Source organism: Aulonocara stuartgranti (genome assembly GCF_965226115.1).
Source record: "Aulonocara stuartgranti genome assembly, chromosome: 15".
Lineage (NCBI taxonomy): Eukaryota > Metazoa > Chordata > Actinopteri > Cichliformes > Cichlidae > Aulonocara > Aulonocara stuartgranti.
The window spans coordinates 34727022-34745159 of NC_138951.1; the positions used below are offsets into that span (position 1 = coordinate 34727022).

Consider the following 18138-nt stretch of genomic DNA (forward strand, 5'->3'; position numbering starts at 1 on the left):
AAAAAACGGAATGTCCCATTTTCAGAGAAAATATTGTGCGTTTCGTATTGAGGTGAAAAGGAACGCGATTTGTCGCGCTAAACAACAGCAGCACGTTTAAGCTTGATCAGCTGTTGTTAGATTTTATTTAATATTAATTTCTAGTATCAGCTGATGTTTGCTGGAGCCACAGCTGTAAAAGCTGCTGGTCATGATATCAGTTTGGTTATCTGGTGAGAGGGAAACATGAAGATGAAACCAGGAGACGTCCTTACTGAATCATCAGAGCTGTGATGGAGAAACAGGTTTATCTTTTAGGTGACAGGAATGAGTTGAAGGGAAGTTATGAACTGTTTCTGAGAGACAAATAACACCAGGATCCTTTTTCTATGTAGCTGACAGCTGGTAACTGTGCAGGGGCGGGTCTAGCAAAGTGTTGCTGGGGGGCCAGGTAGGGCATTAACAGGGAAAGGTGGGCACAAAGAAATACTTTTCTTTCTTATTCTCATTTAAAATGTTTTGCTTTTAAAAAATAATTACCAGAGTCTTACAACAAACGATTGATAGATTGATACATATATACCATCAAAACAGTGTACATCACTGTCACAACAGCGTTTGTTTTCATTCAAAGGCTTTATGATTTTTCCTATAATGGCGGGCCGGTCTCTAGTCAAAATGCCCGGGACAATTTTCTGTCCCAGTCCAGCTCTGTATGCAGCTCATCTGCAGTCTGGTGTTACCTACATCTTCCTATTCAGAAGGCAGAATTTCCGACTTCTGAGTACAATCGAAAGCACCACGACTGCAGTTTTTGTGTTGGATGTAAAAAGCACACATGTCGCTGTGATGTAGGCTAGAATCATGGCGGCGGTCAACAAGAGAATTCTGAGTAAAACCAAAGTTACTTTCCCTAGTAACTAGTTACTTTGAAAGTAACGAGTAACTTGAAGTAACTGAGTTACTTTTGATAGAAGTAACTAGTAATGTAACTAAGTTACTAATTTAAAGTAACTTACCCAACACTGCGTATGAGTGCTGCTGTTTGACTGAGTAAGAATAAAGTAGTCATGGTAAGTGAATCACACGACCACATCAAGATGACAAAGTTACAAGGTGATATATACCAGTTTTTAAATTGTGTTGAAAAATGGAAAAATGCACCATGTTGACCAATCAAAAAATTATATGGCAACATGACATTTGGTTGTTTAGGAAGAGGAGGAAGTTTCAGGAGTGACGGCGAGAGAGAGCGAGAGCGAGTTTTGAGATGTGAGAGATTTGTGACCTATAGCGTGTTTGGAGTGTGTAGTTAATGTCTTGTCTTGTGTAGTGTTGTGGATAGTTTTGTGCTGTCTGTCAGAACAATGAGGTGGCTGCTGTCTCCAGGTAGAAAACAGGAGTGATACACCTGCTGTCAGACCTGCAGGTATCAGGCTGTGATGTTCTCCTTTATAGTGGACAGAAATTATGTTTTTGGAGTGGCACAAATAATTTGTGTGGCATTTTATTGAATGCAGAACACCTGATTGTTATGTAAATAGTTTGAAATGGTTATTTTAAGAAAAATCAAGGTAAAAGGTAAATGGCTGCAAATAACTTTGTTTCCAAAACGTGTGCATACGGTTTTAAAATTGAAAATGTATATTTGCATTTAAAGTTATGAAATATGATTCATTAAACATGTTTGTGGTTGTTACAGTAAAAAATATAACTTTTTCTACTCTGATTTTATGTTTTTTTTGTCTGATTTTAGATCAATTGTGTTAATACAGTATGTCAAAATGTAACTGTAAATTCAGACATGTGAGGTTGTGCTGAAAAAGATGATACCAAACAAGGCAAATAAACAGTTTTTAAAGGTGAAATGTGGAGGAAACATCAAAAGTAGTTAAAATGGCCAATTATACCCTGGACCCCAGAGGGTTAAACTTTTTTTTTTTTTTAAAGCAACGCAATAGTTACTTTTCAAGTAATTAATTATTTTTTGAATCTTGTAACTCAGTTACTAACTCAGGTATTTTTTTTTTGAAGAAGTAACTAGTAACTAGTTACTTTTTCAAAGTAACTTTCCCAACACTGGCAGGGAAGCGTCTCAGATTCAGGAAAGCCTATCTTGTCCTTTTTGTCTGTTGTTGACTGTGTGACTGGTGTTGAGGCTGTAAGGTATGGAGCCCAGAATTCATATATTCAGTGTCTTGCTGATGAAATGCATTACCTGATAAAAGTCTGGCAGGTGACCTTTGGGAATGATGGTGAGGTCATCAATGTCAATTCCCACCTCTTTGCTCTCCTCTAGTCCCATGGTATAAAAGAATTATGGGCAGAGGTTTCCCTTCATGCGTACCTTTCACTAAGTAAGAGCAAAATTATTGGCTACACCCCAAAACGTGGATCACTGAAATGAATCACAGTGACTGGAAATCATTAGACAACAGACACAAACCTGTGCGGTAAGGCTGGGGTGGTGGAACCAAAAATGGCCTGATTGTTGATGTGACCTCCGAATACACAGCTGACAGAGTTAAAGAACTCATTGGACCAGCTCCAACTAGTTTTCCACACAGCTATGTTCTGTCTCTGCTCTAACGTTCAAATAAAGTCAGTAATTGAAAAAGGGTTACTTGTTTATGCTTGATTTTGTCCTCTCCTTCATGCTCATCCTAATTCATGAATATTGCTCCTTTTTGGCTCTGCAGGAGCTCCAGTGTCAGCAGGAAGTCTTGATGAACAACATCTTGGCCCAGCAAGAGTTTAGGGTCTTCAAAGAGCGCTGCCTCCTTTCCTTTCAGCTCCATATGCCAGACCCTGTCCTCCCCAATCAATGGTATTGCCTAGATGATTATCCCAGTCCCCCTCTTTCCATAGTAGGATGCACACTAGAGCTAAGCAACACAGCTGAAGCAAGTAGAAAAAAAAATGCAATATTCCTTTTCCAGCAGGTGGCAGAATGGAGCTTACTGACTTCCAGGACTGCAAAACTGATGGAAGAACCAAGTGAGGGGATTTGGCCATCTGTCTGAATGAGTGAAGAAAATAATAATAATAATAACTGCCTGCTTCACATGTTGCCATTGCAGCAAAATAGTCATTTTATCTATGTAATATTAACATTAATCCTCTCCTCTGACACTGTATAATTTTCTTACAGTGTCAGCATTTCAGTTATTAAATATAAAACTGAATACAGAGAGAGACCCCCAGACAAGCAGTAAAGGGCTGGTAGAATATCTCAAAAGAGGAATGAGCATTTGGTAATAAAAATAAAAAGATTCTAGTCTTCAGACAGTCATTGACTGATTTCATCCAAGTGTTAAAAACAATCCCCATGTTTAAAATAATCCTGACTAGTCCAATTAATTTTGTGCCTCTGAAAATGGGAATTTTTGTGTGTATAAAAACGGCTCTAATTCATAAGCTGTTAATGTAATAGTTTGTGTAAAAATGCTTAAATAAAGCTGAAAGTCTGCACTCCAATCACATCTTAATTGCTTGAAAATCCACTGTGTTGGTGTAGAACTGCAAATTTATGAAAGACGTATAATTATCAAAATGCATAACTGTAATTATTTTATAAAGCCAACATCCTGAATTTTTTTATGTTTTCTTTTTAAAATTCTACTTTTACCAATCATTTAATTGTCACATTTACATGAAGGCATCCAGTCTAATATAAATATAGTAGGCATGATAACAACTGAAAAATGATTAATTGAAGGAAAAACCCATTACTCATTAGTGTATCATTACTACAGAGTTTGATGTGAGGGTAAAGTGTCTGAAATGACAGATTACTAAAGCTTTGTTATGATTATGCAAATGAGGACCCAAATACAGGACAATGGAGGCAGAATGTTCAGAAAGAGCCGAGCCTTTGTTGTGGCTGATTCAAAACTCCAAAATAGACTAAATTCAAAAAGGTATAAAGCAGCAATCCAAACAGAAACAGAATCAACTTTCCTGGATTTACTGAATGACTGAGCGTGGACCAAGACAGGAGGGTAATAAGACACATTCATTATGAGACACACAAAAAGGTAATCAAGGCAGTCATACAGAGAGCAAGCAAAACTCAAAGATGATCAGAATAAACGTATTGCTGTGGTGATGTCACTCAAAACTCACAATCCAGTATGATAACAAGGAACTCAAAAGTCACAATAATGAAGAAGAATCAATAAATCAGAAACAACACCAAATCCCAGGGCCATTAGAAACTTCAACTGTTTGCACTGATGATGAATAAACGAAGTTTTTTTTTTTTTTTTTTTTGCTGTAAACGAACCATTTTCAGGCATAATTCATCAGCTACTCGGGTTGGTACAGCTGCTTCTTAACTTCATTCCGCTCTGTGGTTTACATGCTGCTCATTCGGTCACTGAGCTCATCAAAGTAATCATCAACAAAGCGAAACATCTGAATGACAGCGCTGAGCAACAGGATGTCACAATTCATATCCAACTCCAACTCCTCGCTGTAGTTCTTCACCGGAACAACACAGGACAACGGCACACCGAGCCGAGAGCCGACCTCCTGAACCTGTATGACACAACACAGGAAAACTACTATTATTATTATTATTATTATTATTATTATTATTATTATTATTATTATTAACCACAATAGCAGTAAAAAAAATAAAAAGCACGTACAACGTCCTTAATGTAGCCACTCTTATAAACATTTCTCACATCCTCTTTCACCAGTGGGCAGGCTTCATCTACTTTAGTGAGGAGGACCAGCTGAGGAATACCTGGAAACAAACCAGAAAGATGACTGGTAAAATACCTTAGGTTTTTATAATGAGGTTTCAGTATCTGAAGATCATGTATCTGGAATAATCACAGCACTGTGCAAGAGTCTTGAGTCACTCACTATTTTTTCATATTTATCTTTTTTAAGTGGTTCTGAGCAATAGTTCTCTAGTCTTTATGAAGATCTTTAAAAGTTTTTCCATTAAATAATTTCCACATATTCTTTGTCCAGTTATTGTAACTGATCATGTTCCAAAATATTGCTGCTACCTCTGTCCCTGGCTTTATAATGAATTGCATCATGATGAAATTAAGATGAATAGTGTTGAAGAGGAAATTGTTCTGTAGTGTGACCAGTTTTACTGAAATCATTGACATCATGATCTATGTCATACAGAGATCATGATATTGTGTGATGTTATGGAACGGGCATCTTCACAGGTGTTTATGTAGGTTTTGGATAAACACATGGTAACATTCAGATGAGATTTGAGGACCTGCTTCCTTCAAATCACATCAGCATGAATCACAAAAAACACGGTTTAAGTCCAGCTGCTAAACTAGCCTGCTAGCAATTTTATATTTTTTGTTTATTGAATAAAAAAAGAATTTGACAAATTTCAACATTTGAGATGTTTCTTTGCATTGATAAATACAGGTTTTGAATGATTTGCATTCATTCATCTTAACAGGCTGATAATTAGGTAGGTATTGTTTGGGGAGCATTGGCTTTTTCTCTCCTTTAAATCCTGACCTATCTGGCAGCTTTTGCAATCATAATAATGATCTGAATGCAGTGTTGTGCTTCACATTTTGCTTTTTCAAGATCAGATCTCTAAATTATCTAAATGCTCCTCTTGTTCAGGCGTTTATTTTATCTGTTTATTTATTCATATCTATTTGTGTTGTTTCAGTTATTACATAATATGTCGTATACAGTGTGACAATGTCTAAAGCAGGACAGACAGGGAAAAAAGGGAGGGGGGTGTGTGATAAAAGGATGCACGATGTATCGCCAAGTGCCGCGCCTGTAAGAAAACAAACATGCTGCACCTGGAACACAAAACTTCAAAAATACACAGGTGAATAAATCAACATTGTGTGTGTGTGTGTGTGTGTGTGTCTGTGAGTTTGTGTAAGAGACAGTGTGAGTGTGGATGTGTCTTTCTCTTTGTCACAGTGGGAAGTGGGAAGCCGCAATAACGCTATCAGGAACCTTGTTGACTCAACTCTACTGACCCATTAAGTTGACCTTTCTGCGGATAGCATCCAGCTTCTCCTCCAGCCCTGTGGGCATGATGGAGACCTTGGAAGCATCAATAACATAGGCCACACAGTGGATCTTGTCCTTGAGTCCAGGAGATGTGCGATAGCCGTGGGCCTCAGGATGCAGAGGAGCTGAAGGGTTGAACTAAATGACACAGTTGAGGAGAAACAGAGACACAGTTTGAGTCGACTGCTGACAAATCAGTGTTTCATACATTCAGTGTCCCGCTGATATAATGTAGCACCTGATAACGTTCTGGCAGGTGACCTTTGAGGATGCTGCTCAGATCGTCTATGTCAAGCCCCGCCCCTTTGGTCTCCTCCACTCCCATGGTATCACACAAGATTATTGGCAGAGGTTTCCCTTCACGCCCATCTTTCACAGAGTAGGTGCGAAACTGTTTACAGTACAATGAGAATGAGTGACAGACCACTGAAATCAGTCACAATAAGTGGAAATCATCAGACGGCAGACACAGACCTGTGTGGTGAGGCTGGTGGAGGAGGAGCCTGCTATAGCTTGGTTGGTGACGTGGCCTCTGAATACAGAGTTGACAGAGTTAAAGAAGCTGGACTTTCCAGCTCCAACTGGTCCAATGAGCAAAACCCGAGGCTGGGTCACAGAGCTGACTGTGGGTTTGTAGCTTTTAATGCTCTCAATCAGCTCCGTCCTCTTCCTGTACAAAACAAGGAAATAAAGAACTTTTCCCATTTTAGAAGAAGTCGTAGTAGTAAAATCATTTTTCCTAATATTACTTCTTTGACAGAAGCAGCTGCAGTTACACATATTCCATATTTTGCATGGATTCTGTCAAAATCTAAAATATTTAGTATACCATATCATGCTAAGTATTCAATAGTATACTTTACATTTAATGTAGAAAAGATAATGTGCACAACCGAGGAATGTTAATAGATCAAGCAGGATGGTTTCTTCCTTAAACTTACTCAGATTCCCAGATTACAGTCCTCCATGCCCTTTCAAGTTCAGTGGTTCCTGTTAAAGAAACCAGTAAGTTTATTTGTGATTTTAAATTGGTGCCCAAATCCAAAAATATTAATGTAGTACAGTTTTAGTGAACTACTAGTTCTGTTATTATATAAGAAATTTATCAACTGCAACATCTAAAAAAAACAACATGATTTTTTTTTACAACTTACCCTCCACCTCGTAGACTTCACACTCAGTCATGTTGAGATCATTGCCATGCATCTCTGCAGCAGGGAAGTTGTAATAATTTCCTGGATTGCTGTACGTTACTGCTTTGTTTCCATTGACAAGAACCAGTGTTTCTCCAAAATAAGGCCCAGAGTTAGCCATCATTCTCACTGCATATGTAGGATTAGTAACTGGATATTTGATGAGGTTTTCACCATTAAATGTAAAAAGAAAAGCCTGATCATCATTCACGTACTGTCCAGACTGACTAAAAGGTTGTTTGGTGTAGCCTCCAAACACAAAACCAGAGTTGTTGTAGCCCACAGACACAGTGGGAGAGCGATTGTCACATCTTTGGTGAAATGCTGCACCGGTGAAGCCGTGGATGCTGGCCTTGTACAGCAGCTTTAGTTTGAATCTTCTCAGCTGAGCGCAGATTGTTCTCTGCTGGCTTTGTGTTAGTCTGGGGTTCATAGTTCAAATCTTGTTATCTTTAATCCAAGAAGCCTATTTGAAACACACAAACAAATAATAAAAAACCATCATAAAGTGGTGAGCTAACATTTTTGGGGGTTTTGTAACTGTTCCTTTCAACGGCTCTGGTAGCAACTACAGCCATGGTGGAGAGTATGATTGACTGAAAATCTTTCTCTCATTTGATTTACTTTTACCGGAGCAAATTGAGATGTTTCATAGGTGTGATGCATCTGAGAAATATACTTTTTAAAAAATGACCAGTGGTGGAATTCCTATCCTATTCATAGTCTTTTTTTCTTTAGGTCACGAGCAGTTGTCTAAGCATTTCACTGCATATCGTACTGTGTATGACTGTGTATGTGACAAATAAAATTTGAATTTGATTTGAATTTGAATTCAACTCAGTTGTCTCAAATATTCCATTTCAGTACATTATTTTTTTCTATAAGACTTTATACCTCTATGATTGTCTCAGAGACAAATATTAATATATTTAACCTGTCTGGGCAACATCATGTAGTGATAGCTAAAAATAAACCAGAAAGATGTGATCATTTTGTATGTTTCACTTCAAATTAAGGCTAAAGTGAATCAATTATTGGGTGAGAAAAATAATTTTTCCAAAAATGGAAAACAATCAGAAGATTAAACAGGCTGATGTTACTGAGTGAACAATGGGCTGTGAGTTCAGTTAAATATCATAAATAATAAACAATAAACAAATTGTCATGATCACTGATAAATGGCCACGAGTAACATTCACAGAGAGTTGGGGAATGACCTCACGGCTCATTGTTAGTCAGTGGTGCCAGTGTCAATAGATGAAGTAGGCAAACTTGGACAGTCGCTTTGCAACAAAGTGGGTTTGGGATGAATTTCTTCCTCTTTGATTGGGTATTTGGAGTTTAAATTAAGCAGTTGAGAGAACCATGGGGAGGGCCCTGCATTATTTTAAGAAAATTCCGACACAGCTGTCACTGGGCCCCGCAGCCGAAAACACCGTTATTAAAAACGGTTGGAAAAGTGGCGAATTTTGGCCTGGATGGTTTGCTGTGCCGCTTTCGAAGAATGCAGCCAATGAATTGGGGAACAGCCAAAAAAAAAACTGTCAAAAGGATTAGACACACCCAGCTTATAAACTGTGCCAAACGTTCCACTAATATCATGAGTTTAACACAGATGTACTCGTTGCACTTTCTTAAGGTATCGCTTTGTACTTTTGGGGCTGGGGCGATCGTGGCTCAAGAGTTGGGCGTTCGCATTGTAATCGTGAAGGTTGCCGGTTCGAGCCCCGGCTTGGACAGTCTCGGTCGTTGTGTGCTTGGGCAAGACACTTCACTCGTTGCCTACTGGTGGTGGTCAGAGGGCCCGGTGGCGCCAGTGTCCGGCAGCCTCGCCTCTGTCAGTGCGCCCCAGGGTGGCTGTGGCTACAATGTAGCTTGCCATCACCAGTGTGTGAATGGATGGGTGGATGACTGGATATGTAAAGCGCTTTGGGGTCCTTAGGCACTAGTAAAGCGCTATATAAATACAGACCATTTTTGTTATATTTTTAAAAAGTGTATCCACAAGCTCAAATGAAAAGTCGGAGTAATAACCTACTGGGCATTGTGTTAAAGTCAGTTTAACACAATGCTTCCACACAACAACAAAAACCAGCGCATACATTATTTTTTTTTACAAAGTTCTGAAAATCATGCAGCTCTTTAATATTTTCAGTCTTACCTGCTGTGGTTAGAAACTGAGCGGGGATCGTGGTTGCGCAGATTACACGTGTGACAGCCGTCTGCGCGCTGTGCAAGTGAAACTGGATGTCCTGAACCCCTTACGTGCAGTGTTGCTAAAGCCTGTGCTTTGTGGCGCCTCTCCTTTCAGTTTAAAATATCTAAAAGTAACAATGGCAGAAACTACAACTTCAACTTCTCTGTGGGGTTAATGATTTATTTTCCTACATTCGGTCCTAGTCTGATCTAGAAAACTATGAGTATTAATTTCAGGAAAAACAACAACAAAATGTTACCACCAATACGTCAGCAGTACTCCGACGTAATGACAGGTTTAACCTGTTAAGCCTGTTCGCAATAGGCCTACCTATCTCCTCCCTCACTTACAAGTCAGCCTTTCCCTTAATATTATTCAGATAATAATGGAGATGGAAGAGAGAACACAAGATGATGCCACGTGTAACCTCAGCTCTCTATAAAGACAACCTGTGCATCTCAATGATGGCAGGTTTGAAACACATATGTGTGATTGTCTTAATCTACTGTAATTTTACCTAATTAACAAAACGGTGAGTGTAGTAAGTTTTAATGAATAACAATTTGACTGATAAAGATCATTCTTATAATAAAAAAAATAAATTTATTAAGAGTTTTAGCTTTATTAATTAAAGTTTTTGAGAAATAAAAGAGAGCATGCTGTTGTACAAGACTGATTACATTTCCTGTTTAAATTGCATTGAAACGCAAATATTGACTTGAGTCTTATTTTTAAAAACCAAAAAAAGATCATTTTGTAGGCACAAAATCCTCAAGGATGTTGTTACAATTGAGAAACGCATATAATAACAGACACAGTCAAATCCAGTCTTATACCACAGCTCTCTTGATACTACGCCTCATGCATTCTCGTGAACATACACAAGTAAATTCTTAAGATACATTACCTGCTTCAAACAACAGCAAAATTAAGAACATTTTTTCTGCACACTGAACTTTTAAAACAGAAACACTTCCGTATGGTCTGACTTTGAGCAGCAAAACATTTTGGTTTCACCAGCCTTAGTTGTTGTTGTTGTTGTTGTTTTTAATTGACTTATTGCATTATTCTTTCTCTTTTATATTTTATTGCATCATTGTTGTGCATTTCACTTATTTTAGTTGCATTTTACATTGTTTAGCAAATGTGCTACATAAATAAACTTGACCCTGTCTTCCCAGCCCAGGAAGGACACGCCCCTTTTGATGGTGATATTCAATAAATCCTTTGAACACAAGATGGAAATCAAATATCTCTATGCAGTTCATATTTTGTGGTTCTGCAGGAGCTGAGGAATCAGAGGAATCCTGACGAGAGATCCAGCCTGCATCTGTGGCAACAAGCGAAGTAGCTATTGGTTCATCTGTCTTGGTCGCTCAGCTCCACCCTGTGTGCAAACACTGTTATTGCAATGATAATCATTATATTGGTATGACGTTAGAGATACTAAAACTGCTGCAAGTTTCACAAACAGGACACAATTTATGCATGCTAAATATATAGCTACAACAGCAGCGTTTACCAATCAATGTTTTAAACTAATTAATGCTAAAAATGAAAGTCCATTAACCTTTTCCAGTGCACAATTTCTCCAGCCCTCTGAAAAAGGAATGGAACATACCGTCTCAGATGAGAACAGTACAAAACTTACTATAGGATCTTATAGTTGTAAAATAATAATTAATTAATAATAATGACATTAAAGTGTCAGTTTGTTTAGATAATCTTGTACATTTTTTTAAGAAAAGAAAAACAATTTAGAAAATGAATTCCATTGCTCGAGATGTTGAGCTAAGCAGGACACCGATGGGCAAAATCGACAACTTTCATGAGAATATTTAAAAATGAGATTTCCATAGCAGGTTAACAACAACTCACTGCGGTGCTTTGGCCAACAGGGCGCTGGTGGAAGCTGAGTTACTGTTGGCTGAAGACAGAGGAGGACAAGGAGAACGTGTGTGTGTGTGTGTGTGTGTGTGTGTGTGTGTGTGTGTGTGTGTGTGTGTGTGTCTGCAGGGGTTATCAAGCCATATGCCAAGAGTGAATGAGACATCGACTTACTGATCCACATCACGAGGATATGAGGATATAAGCAACAACATTGGAATGACTGGAGAGAAACGTAGTCGGATGGTAACAAAGAGAAGGTGGTCAGAAATGGGAACCATAAAGAGGCCGCTAGGAAAGTCGCAATCACCCAGTACCTGCAGAGGATCAGGCAAGTCCTCAGGAGTCAGCTGAATGGAAAGAACGCAATCCAGGATATCAAACACCTACACCCTGCTTGTGATCAGGTACCCTGCTGGATTAATAAGTTGGCCAAAGTAGGAGATAGAAGCCACTGACATCAAGACCAGGATGCTCCTGGAGCTGGAGGGTTTCACCCCAAGTCCAGCACCCTAAGACTGTACGCTAAGTGGAAGGACGGAAGGAAACCGGGGACTAGTGAGTGTCAGAACCATCATCAGAGGATAAAACAAAGAAAATCTGTGAGTACATAAGGAAGATGGCCACAACCAACCCCCTGCTTACTGAATACCTCAGGCAGCAGAAACCCAAGAAAGAAGAGGACCAAGAGGAGGAACCATCATGGAAGGAGAGGCCCCTGCACGGTATGTACCACCGGCAGATAGAGGAGGTGGCTGACATCCAGAAATCCTACCAGTGGCTGGACAAAGCTGGACTGCACAGAGGCACTAATCATGGCAGCACAGAAACAAGCTTAGCACAGTATACAGAAACATCTGTTCTGAGTATGGCCTGGAAGTCCTGAGGTCAAAATGGGAGACGCCCCTAGTTTCATTTAGCCTGAACCATACGTCATAGTTTTAACCATAAACCTGGAAATCATTACCCATCATCGTGGCCCATCTGAGTAAATCATTTACTGATAAGCTACAGCGTAGGTGCTGATAAGAAAACCATCCTTTGGACTGTGACCAATCCTATGTGTGCTTTCTGTGTGTGTTGCTATCGACTAACTGAACTGTCTGATACTGTCAGCTTTGCCCTAAGAGCCTACACTCTGCTCCCTTCTTGTGGTCTTCCTTCGGGCTCTTGATGATCTCTGCTCATGTTACTGAAGGTTTTCATCTTCCTATTTTCCTGTTTGTTTTTTCCTTGTTTTAAGTAGCAACTCCTAAAAATGTGCCAGAGCAGATTTTAAATCAACTCCACGGGCATTTCAGATTTTAACACAGGTGTTGATTGTTAAACTCTGGAAATAATAATAATACATTTTATTTGAGGGCGCCTTTCTAAAACCCAAGGTCACGTTACAAAGAGAAAAAGCTATAAATACATACCTTTTATTGATGCCACAAATGTTTGTGTTTGAGTGTTGTTGTGTGTTGTTGTGTTTGCACCATTTTGAGTACAATAAAGTTACATTTTGTTTATTTTGTATGCAGAAATTCAATTCCAAAAGCCAGATGCAACTTGCCCCAAAAATAATACTGCTATACTGAGTGTTTCTCTTGTGTGCATGTGTGCACCTTGCAGGCAAAAAATTACACAGGGTGCTGAAATATTTCATGTTAAACCAAAACATCATGTAGGAGTCGGGGTTGTTAAGGCAAGGCAAGTTTATTTATATAGCACAATTCAACAACAAGGTGATTCAGAGTGCTTTACAGAGACATTAAAAAATAAAAACAATAAAAAGCATGATTTAAAATTGATAAAAAAAAACAGTAGATAAAATCAGTAGTTAAAATGTAAGTTTTGAAATTTAAGTTTAAAGTGTGGATTTGGTGTTTTATTCAAATGCAGCTGAGAACAGGTGAGTCTTCAACCTGGATTTAAATAAACTGAGTGTTTCAGCTGATCTGAGGCTTTCTGGGAGTTTGTTCCGGATATATGAAGCATAAAAGCTGAATGCAGCTTCCCCGTGTCTGGTTCTGACACAGTAAACAGTAATTTAGTTTATTAAATCTATTAACTTGTGATGAAATATTCAGCTACATGGAAAAAAGGAGGTAATAAAAATGTTCAAAATAATTTATTATCTTGAGACTGATGACCTTTAATGTCATTATTTTCTGTTGCTGAGCTCAAATTAAGAACCAGTTCACCAAAATTTTGAAGGGAGAAACTGGATGTTCACAAAGTACAGATACTATATCTCCCAATACCCACAATATAAGAAGGCTTCTAATTTGTAGTTTAGCTTCTAATTTCTGCCTTTCAAGTAACCCAGTTAACACAGGGAACTAGTACTCAGTAGGATCACCTGCAGGTACATGATTGAATCATTTTAAAGGAAATGTCATCAGCTGCTCAGACTATTACATCATCTCCTCAGTCTTCTCCTAGTCTTTGGTTTGCATGTTGCTCATTCGGTCACTGAGCTCATCAAAGTAATTATCAACAAAGCGAAGCATCTGGATGACGGCGCTGAGCAACAGGATGTCACAATTCATGTCCAACTCCAGCTCCTCGCTGTAGTTCTTCAACGGAACAACACAGGACAACGGCACACCGAGCCGAGAGCCGACCTCCTGCATCTGTATGACAGAACACAGGGGAAAAAGTATTACTACCCTCATATAAAATGTTTATTAATAAAAAATAAATTTAAAAAAAGCAGTTTAAAAAAAGTAAAAAATGCTTACCACATCTTTAATGTAGCCACTCTTATAAATGTTTCTCACATCCTCTTTCACCAGTGGACAGGCTTCATCTACTTTAGTGAGGAGGACCAGCTGAGGAATACCTGGAAACAAAATGAGCAGGAAGATCACTTTGACATAATGATTTCTATTGGATTGTTATTGGAATATCCAAATTCTTTGAGTTGTTTAAGATATGAAATGAAGTTGAAAATTGCTGTCATGATTCCGGCTCACTTGTGCAGAGTTCTGTCGTGCTGTGAATTTTCCAAGTTTAGTTAATCATGTTTGTAGTTACACGTTCTCTGTTTAAATTCGTTTCCTTTCGTGTCCAGTCTGTCTTAGTCTCATCTGTGCATCCTCCCTAGAGTCCCCTGTATGTAGTCAGTCTTGTCTCCCTGTCTGTGTGTGAAATCTGCATCTTTGTATTCTGTACTTTCCATCTTATTGTGTCAGTCACTCTTCTTCTCTTACATTTAGTTACTTCCTGTCTCCTGACATACCCTTCCTCCTGTGTTATTTTCCTTTTTGATTACTTTGTACTTTTGCAATCAGTCTCAATAAAGGCTTGTTTTCCATTAAGCTCATTTCTGCCTGTCTACAGTCCATGCATGGCTGTTAAACTGGTCCACCTATAGCTTTTTTTTTTTTTTGTTAAAAAGGGAAAACATTTCCAATTTCAACACATAATATACTAATTTGCACAGATAAAAACTGATTTTCAGTGATTTTTACATTATTGCATTTTTGTCTTCATTTGTTTTACACATAAACTGTCTAATCCCCCAAAGATATGACAAAACCTCAGGCACTGACCGATTAGGTTGACCTTTCTGCGGATAGCATCCAGCTTCTCCTCCAGCCCTGTGGGCATGACGGAGACCTTGGAAGCATCAATAACATAGGCCACACAGTGGATCTTGTCCTTGAGTCCAGGAGATGTGCGATAGCTGTGGGCCTCAGGATGCAGAGGAGCTGAAGGGTTGAACTAAATGACACATTTGAGGAGAAACAGAGACACAGTTTGAGTCGACTGCTGACAAATAACTGTTTCATACATTCAGTGTCCCGTGATGTACTGTAGCACCTGATAACGGTCTGGCAGGTGACCTTTGAGGATGCTGCTCAGATCGTCTATGTCAAGCCCCGCCCCTTTGGTCTCCTCCAGTCCCATGGTATCACACAAGATTATTGGCAGAGGTTTCCCTTCACGTCCAGCTTTCACAGAGTAGGAGCGAAACTGTTTACAGTACAATGAGAATGAGTGACAGACCACTGAAATCAGTCACAATAAGTGGAAATCATCAGACGGCAGACACAGACCTGTGTGGTGAGGCTGGTGGAGGAGGAGCCAGAGATGGCCTGGCTGGTGACGTGGCCTCTGAATACAGAGTTGACAGAGTTAAAGAAGCTGGACTTTCCAGCTCCGACTGGTCCAATGAGCAAAACCCGAGGGTGGGTCACAGAGCTGACTGTGGGTTTGTAGCTTTTAATGCTCTCAATCAGCTCTGTCCTCTTCCTGTACAAAACAAGGAAATAAAGAACATTAGAAGTCATATTGACTGTGAATTTTGCAGATATGCCAGAATGGTGGTTCTATCAAACCGACCCAGATTCCCAGATTACAGTCCTCCATGGTCTCTCAAGTTCAGTTGTTCCTGTTAAAGAGAAAAAATAAATGATAAATATCAGATTGTAGGTGTTTTAGGTGCACTTTGTAGCACAGTTAATGTGCTAAATCTAATGTCATCAGGTTGAATCTTAGCTTGCTTTTTAGTAAATCATATATAAATTGATGTACAATAAATCACAATAAACTTCACACTCACGTAGTCAAGATTTGCGAGTCATTTTATTATATTTATCTATAGACTGTCACACCTAAAATGTATCACTGCTTGTCTGCAACAACTAAATGAAAATGTGATTATTCATGCTTATTCATGCTAGTTTTATGTCAGTTGTAACGGGACTCAAACCTTCAAAAAAGTTCACTTTTTGTATTGCCAGTTGACAAAATAGTTTCCCAAACGTCTTGTGGCTCATCAAGCTGTCAATTTTAAATGTGTATATTTATTTATTTATTTATTTGTGGATAATGTCTTTCACCGTGGTTCACTCTAGTCCCCAACTTTAGATGTCACTGACTTTGTTTCTCAAGTTTCTTTATTGTTTTGTGATGTTTTGCTTTTTGAGATCTTTTAGCTTACTTCATTTTTTCAGACATCTTTAAATTAAGAGATTTCATTATTCGGCAGGTCTGTTAGTAATCATGCTTGGGTGTTGGCATATTGTAGTATTTGTACTGTGATATATCAAATTTATCAACACTTATCTGCAACAGCTAAATGATTACATGATGCCTTATGTTACACTTACCCTCCACTTGGTAGACTTCACACTCAGTCAGGTTGAGATCATTGCCATGCATTTGAGCAGCGGGGAAGTTGTAATAATTTCCTGGATTGCTGTGCGTTACTGCTTGGCTTCCATTGACAAGAACCAAATCTTCTCCAAAATAAGGCCCAGAGTTAGCTGTCATTCTCACTGCACATGCAAAATTATTAACTGGATATTTGATGAGCTTTTTAGCATTAAATGTGAAAAGAAAAGCCTGATCATCATTCACGTACTGTCCAGACTGACTAAAAGGTTGTTTGGTGTAGCCTCCAAACACAAAACCAGAGTTGTTGTAGCCCACAGACACAGTGGGAGAGCGGTTGTTACATCTTTGGTGAAATGCTGCACCGGTGAAGCCGTGGATGCTGGCCTTGTACAGCAGCTGTAGTTTGACTCTCCCCAGCTGAGCGCAGATTGTTCTCTGCTGGCTTTGTGTTAGTCTGGGGTTCATTTTGGACTTGGACTTCTGAACTGAGTAAAGGACAGTGAATGAATTTGTGGAGCTCATTGAACCAAAACAGACACAAATGGTCAAAACTACATTGTTTTAAACCACACAAACTTAAAGCAACACTACAGCATGATTAGAATTTCCAAGTCATTTGGATTAGAATTATTCATGTTATTCTTTCTTATGCATTTCTTGCTGAAAACTTGGTGACAGGAAAGCCTGATTTAGTTTACTACAGATCGCTTTGTTATGTCCTTCATATTTTGTCTCTCTGTTTCTTTAAAATACTAAATATCCTCGAATAAGAGTAAGATGCACAGTACCACAGCATGATATGAAGCATGACTTTGTATTTCGCGGTAGACCACACCCAGCTTATAAACTGTGCCAAATAGTTCTCCTACTTGTTCATCAGTCATTTACCCCATTTTTACTGGTTGCAGGTACTTTTAGAATATTTTCATACATGTTACTTAAATAAATAAATCAGCGAACAATCATTACACTATTGTTCATTAATTAACTATCAATGAACTACATCACATGGCATTCATAATCTAATCAGAATCAAAATCTTATCAATATGCATCTCTTTAATAATTTCAGTTTTACCTCCTGTTATAGAGAGCTGAGGAAAAAAGAGAAGAAATCACAAATGCGTTGTTCAGATGTGACAAGCAGTTTCAGGCCGGCAGAAACGAAACCGAGTCTCAGACTGGAACACGCTGGATTTCAAAATAAAACACTGTGTCCGCTGGCTTTTCAGTTTAAAACACATATAAAACAAACCTAGGTGGCACACATCATAAATAATGTATACTTTTGCTTATGTTTTATGAGGGGTCATTGTTCTTCATACTAGTGATAGTATGAAGATAGAGTGATAGAGTGAAGTAAACCACATTAACATAATTAGATTGATTAAACAGCGACTTGCTCAGAAGGAGGTGAGTGTTAGAGCATTTGATCATTATTAATTAATTCAACAAGAATTCTCCCCAAAGAGTAAAAATCAACAATAAGAAAACTATAAGAGCGGAGAAGCCCAAATTGCTCCAGCTCCAAGTTAACCTTTGTGATGACTTTATTCAAAGCAGTAATGGAGATGGAAGAGAGAACGGTGCACTGGGTAATGCTGTGTAACACGAGGAAGGCCGTCTGTGCAGGGTGAGGATGACTGAAACACGCAAATTTCACTTTTATGCTGTGAAAGAAAAAACTTAAAGCACTGAATGAATGTCAAAACCTTTGATAACATATTTCTGAATCACATTTGTGTTG

General features: G+C 38.7%; 2 protein-coding genes across 3 annotated transcripts; both read right to left on the reverse strand.

Annotated features, from left to right (window-relative positions):
• Window positions 1-3930: 3930 nt before the first annotated feature.
• On the reverse strand, window positions 3931-10155 carry LOC309689752 (interferon-induced protein 44-like). The gene is made up of 8 exons (XM_082506388.1): window positions 9361-10155; window positions 7161-7665; window positions 6948-6996; window positions 6481-6676; window positions 6245-6397; window positions 5973-6144; window positions 4632-4732; window positions 3931-4518 (listed from the first exon to the last, which is right to left on the reverse strand). The coding sequence occupies exons 2-8, from the start codon at window positions 7630-7632 to the stop codon at window positions 4336-4338; spliced, it is 1326 nt and encodes a 441-aa protein (XP_082362514.1). The 5' UTR covers window positions 7633-7665; window positions 9361-10155; the 3' UTR covers window positions 3931-4335.
• A 2872-nt stretch (window positions 10156-13027) lies between these two features.
• On the reverse strand, window positions 13028-17577 carry LOC309689749 (interferon-induced protein 44-like). 2 transcript variants are annotated; one of them, XM_082506385.1, is made up of 8 exons: window positions 17470-17577; window positions 16386-16872; window positions 15616-15664; window positions 15330-15525; window positions 15094-15246; window positions 14823-14994; window positions 14010-14110; window positions 13028-13901 (listed from the first exon to the last, which is right to left on the reverse strand). In XM_082506385.1, exons 2-8 carry the CDS (start codon window positions 16855-16857, stop codon window positions 13707-13709), a joined length of 1338 nt encoding a protein of 445 aa, XP_082362511.1. In that variant the 5' UTR covers window positions 16858-16872; window positions 17470-17577; the 3' UTR covers window positions 13028-13706. The 2 variants fall into 2 exon arrangements, with proteins under 2 accessions (XP_082362511.1, XP_082362510.1); XM_082506384.1 differs by having other exon boundaries at window positions 13029-13901; window positions 16386-16877.
• Between the last annotated feature and the right edge of the window lie 561 nt (window positions 17578-18138).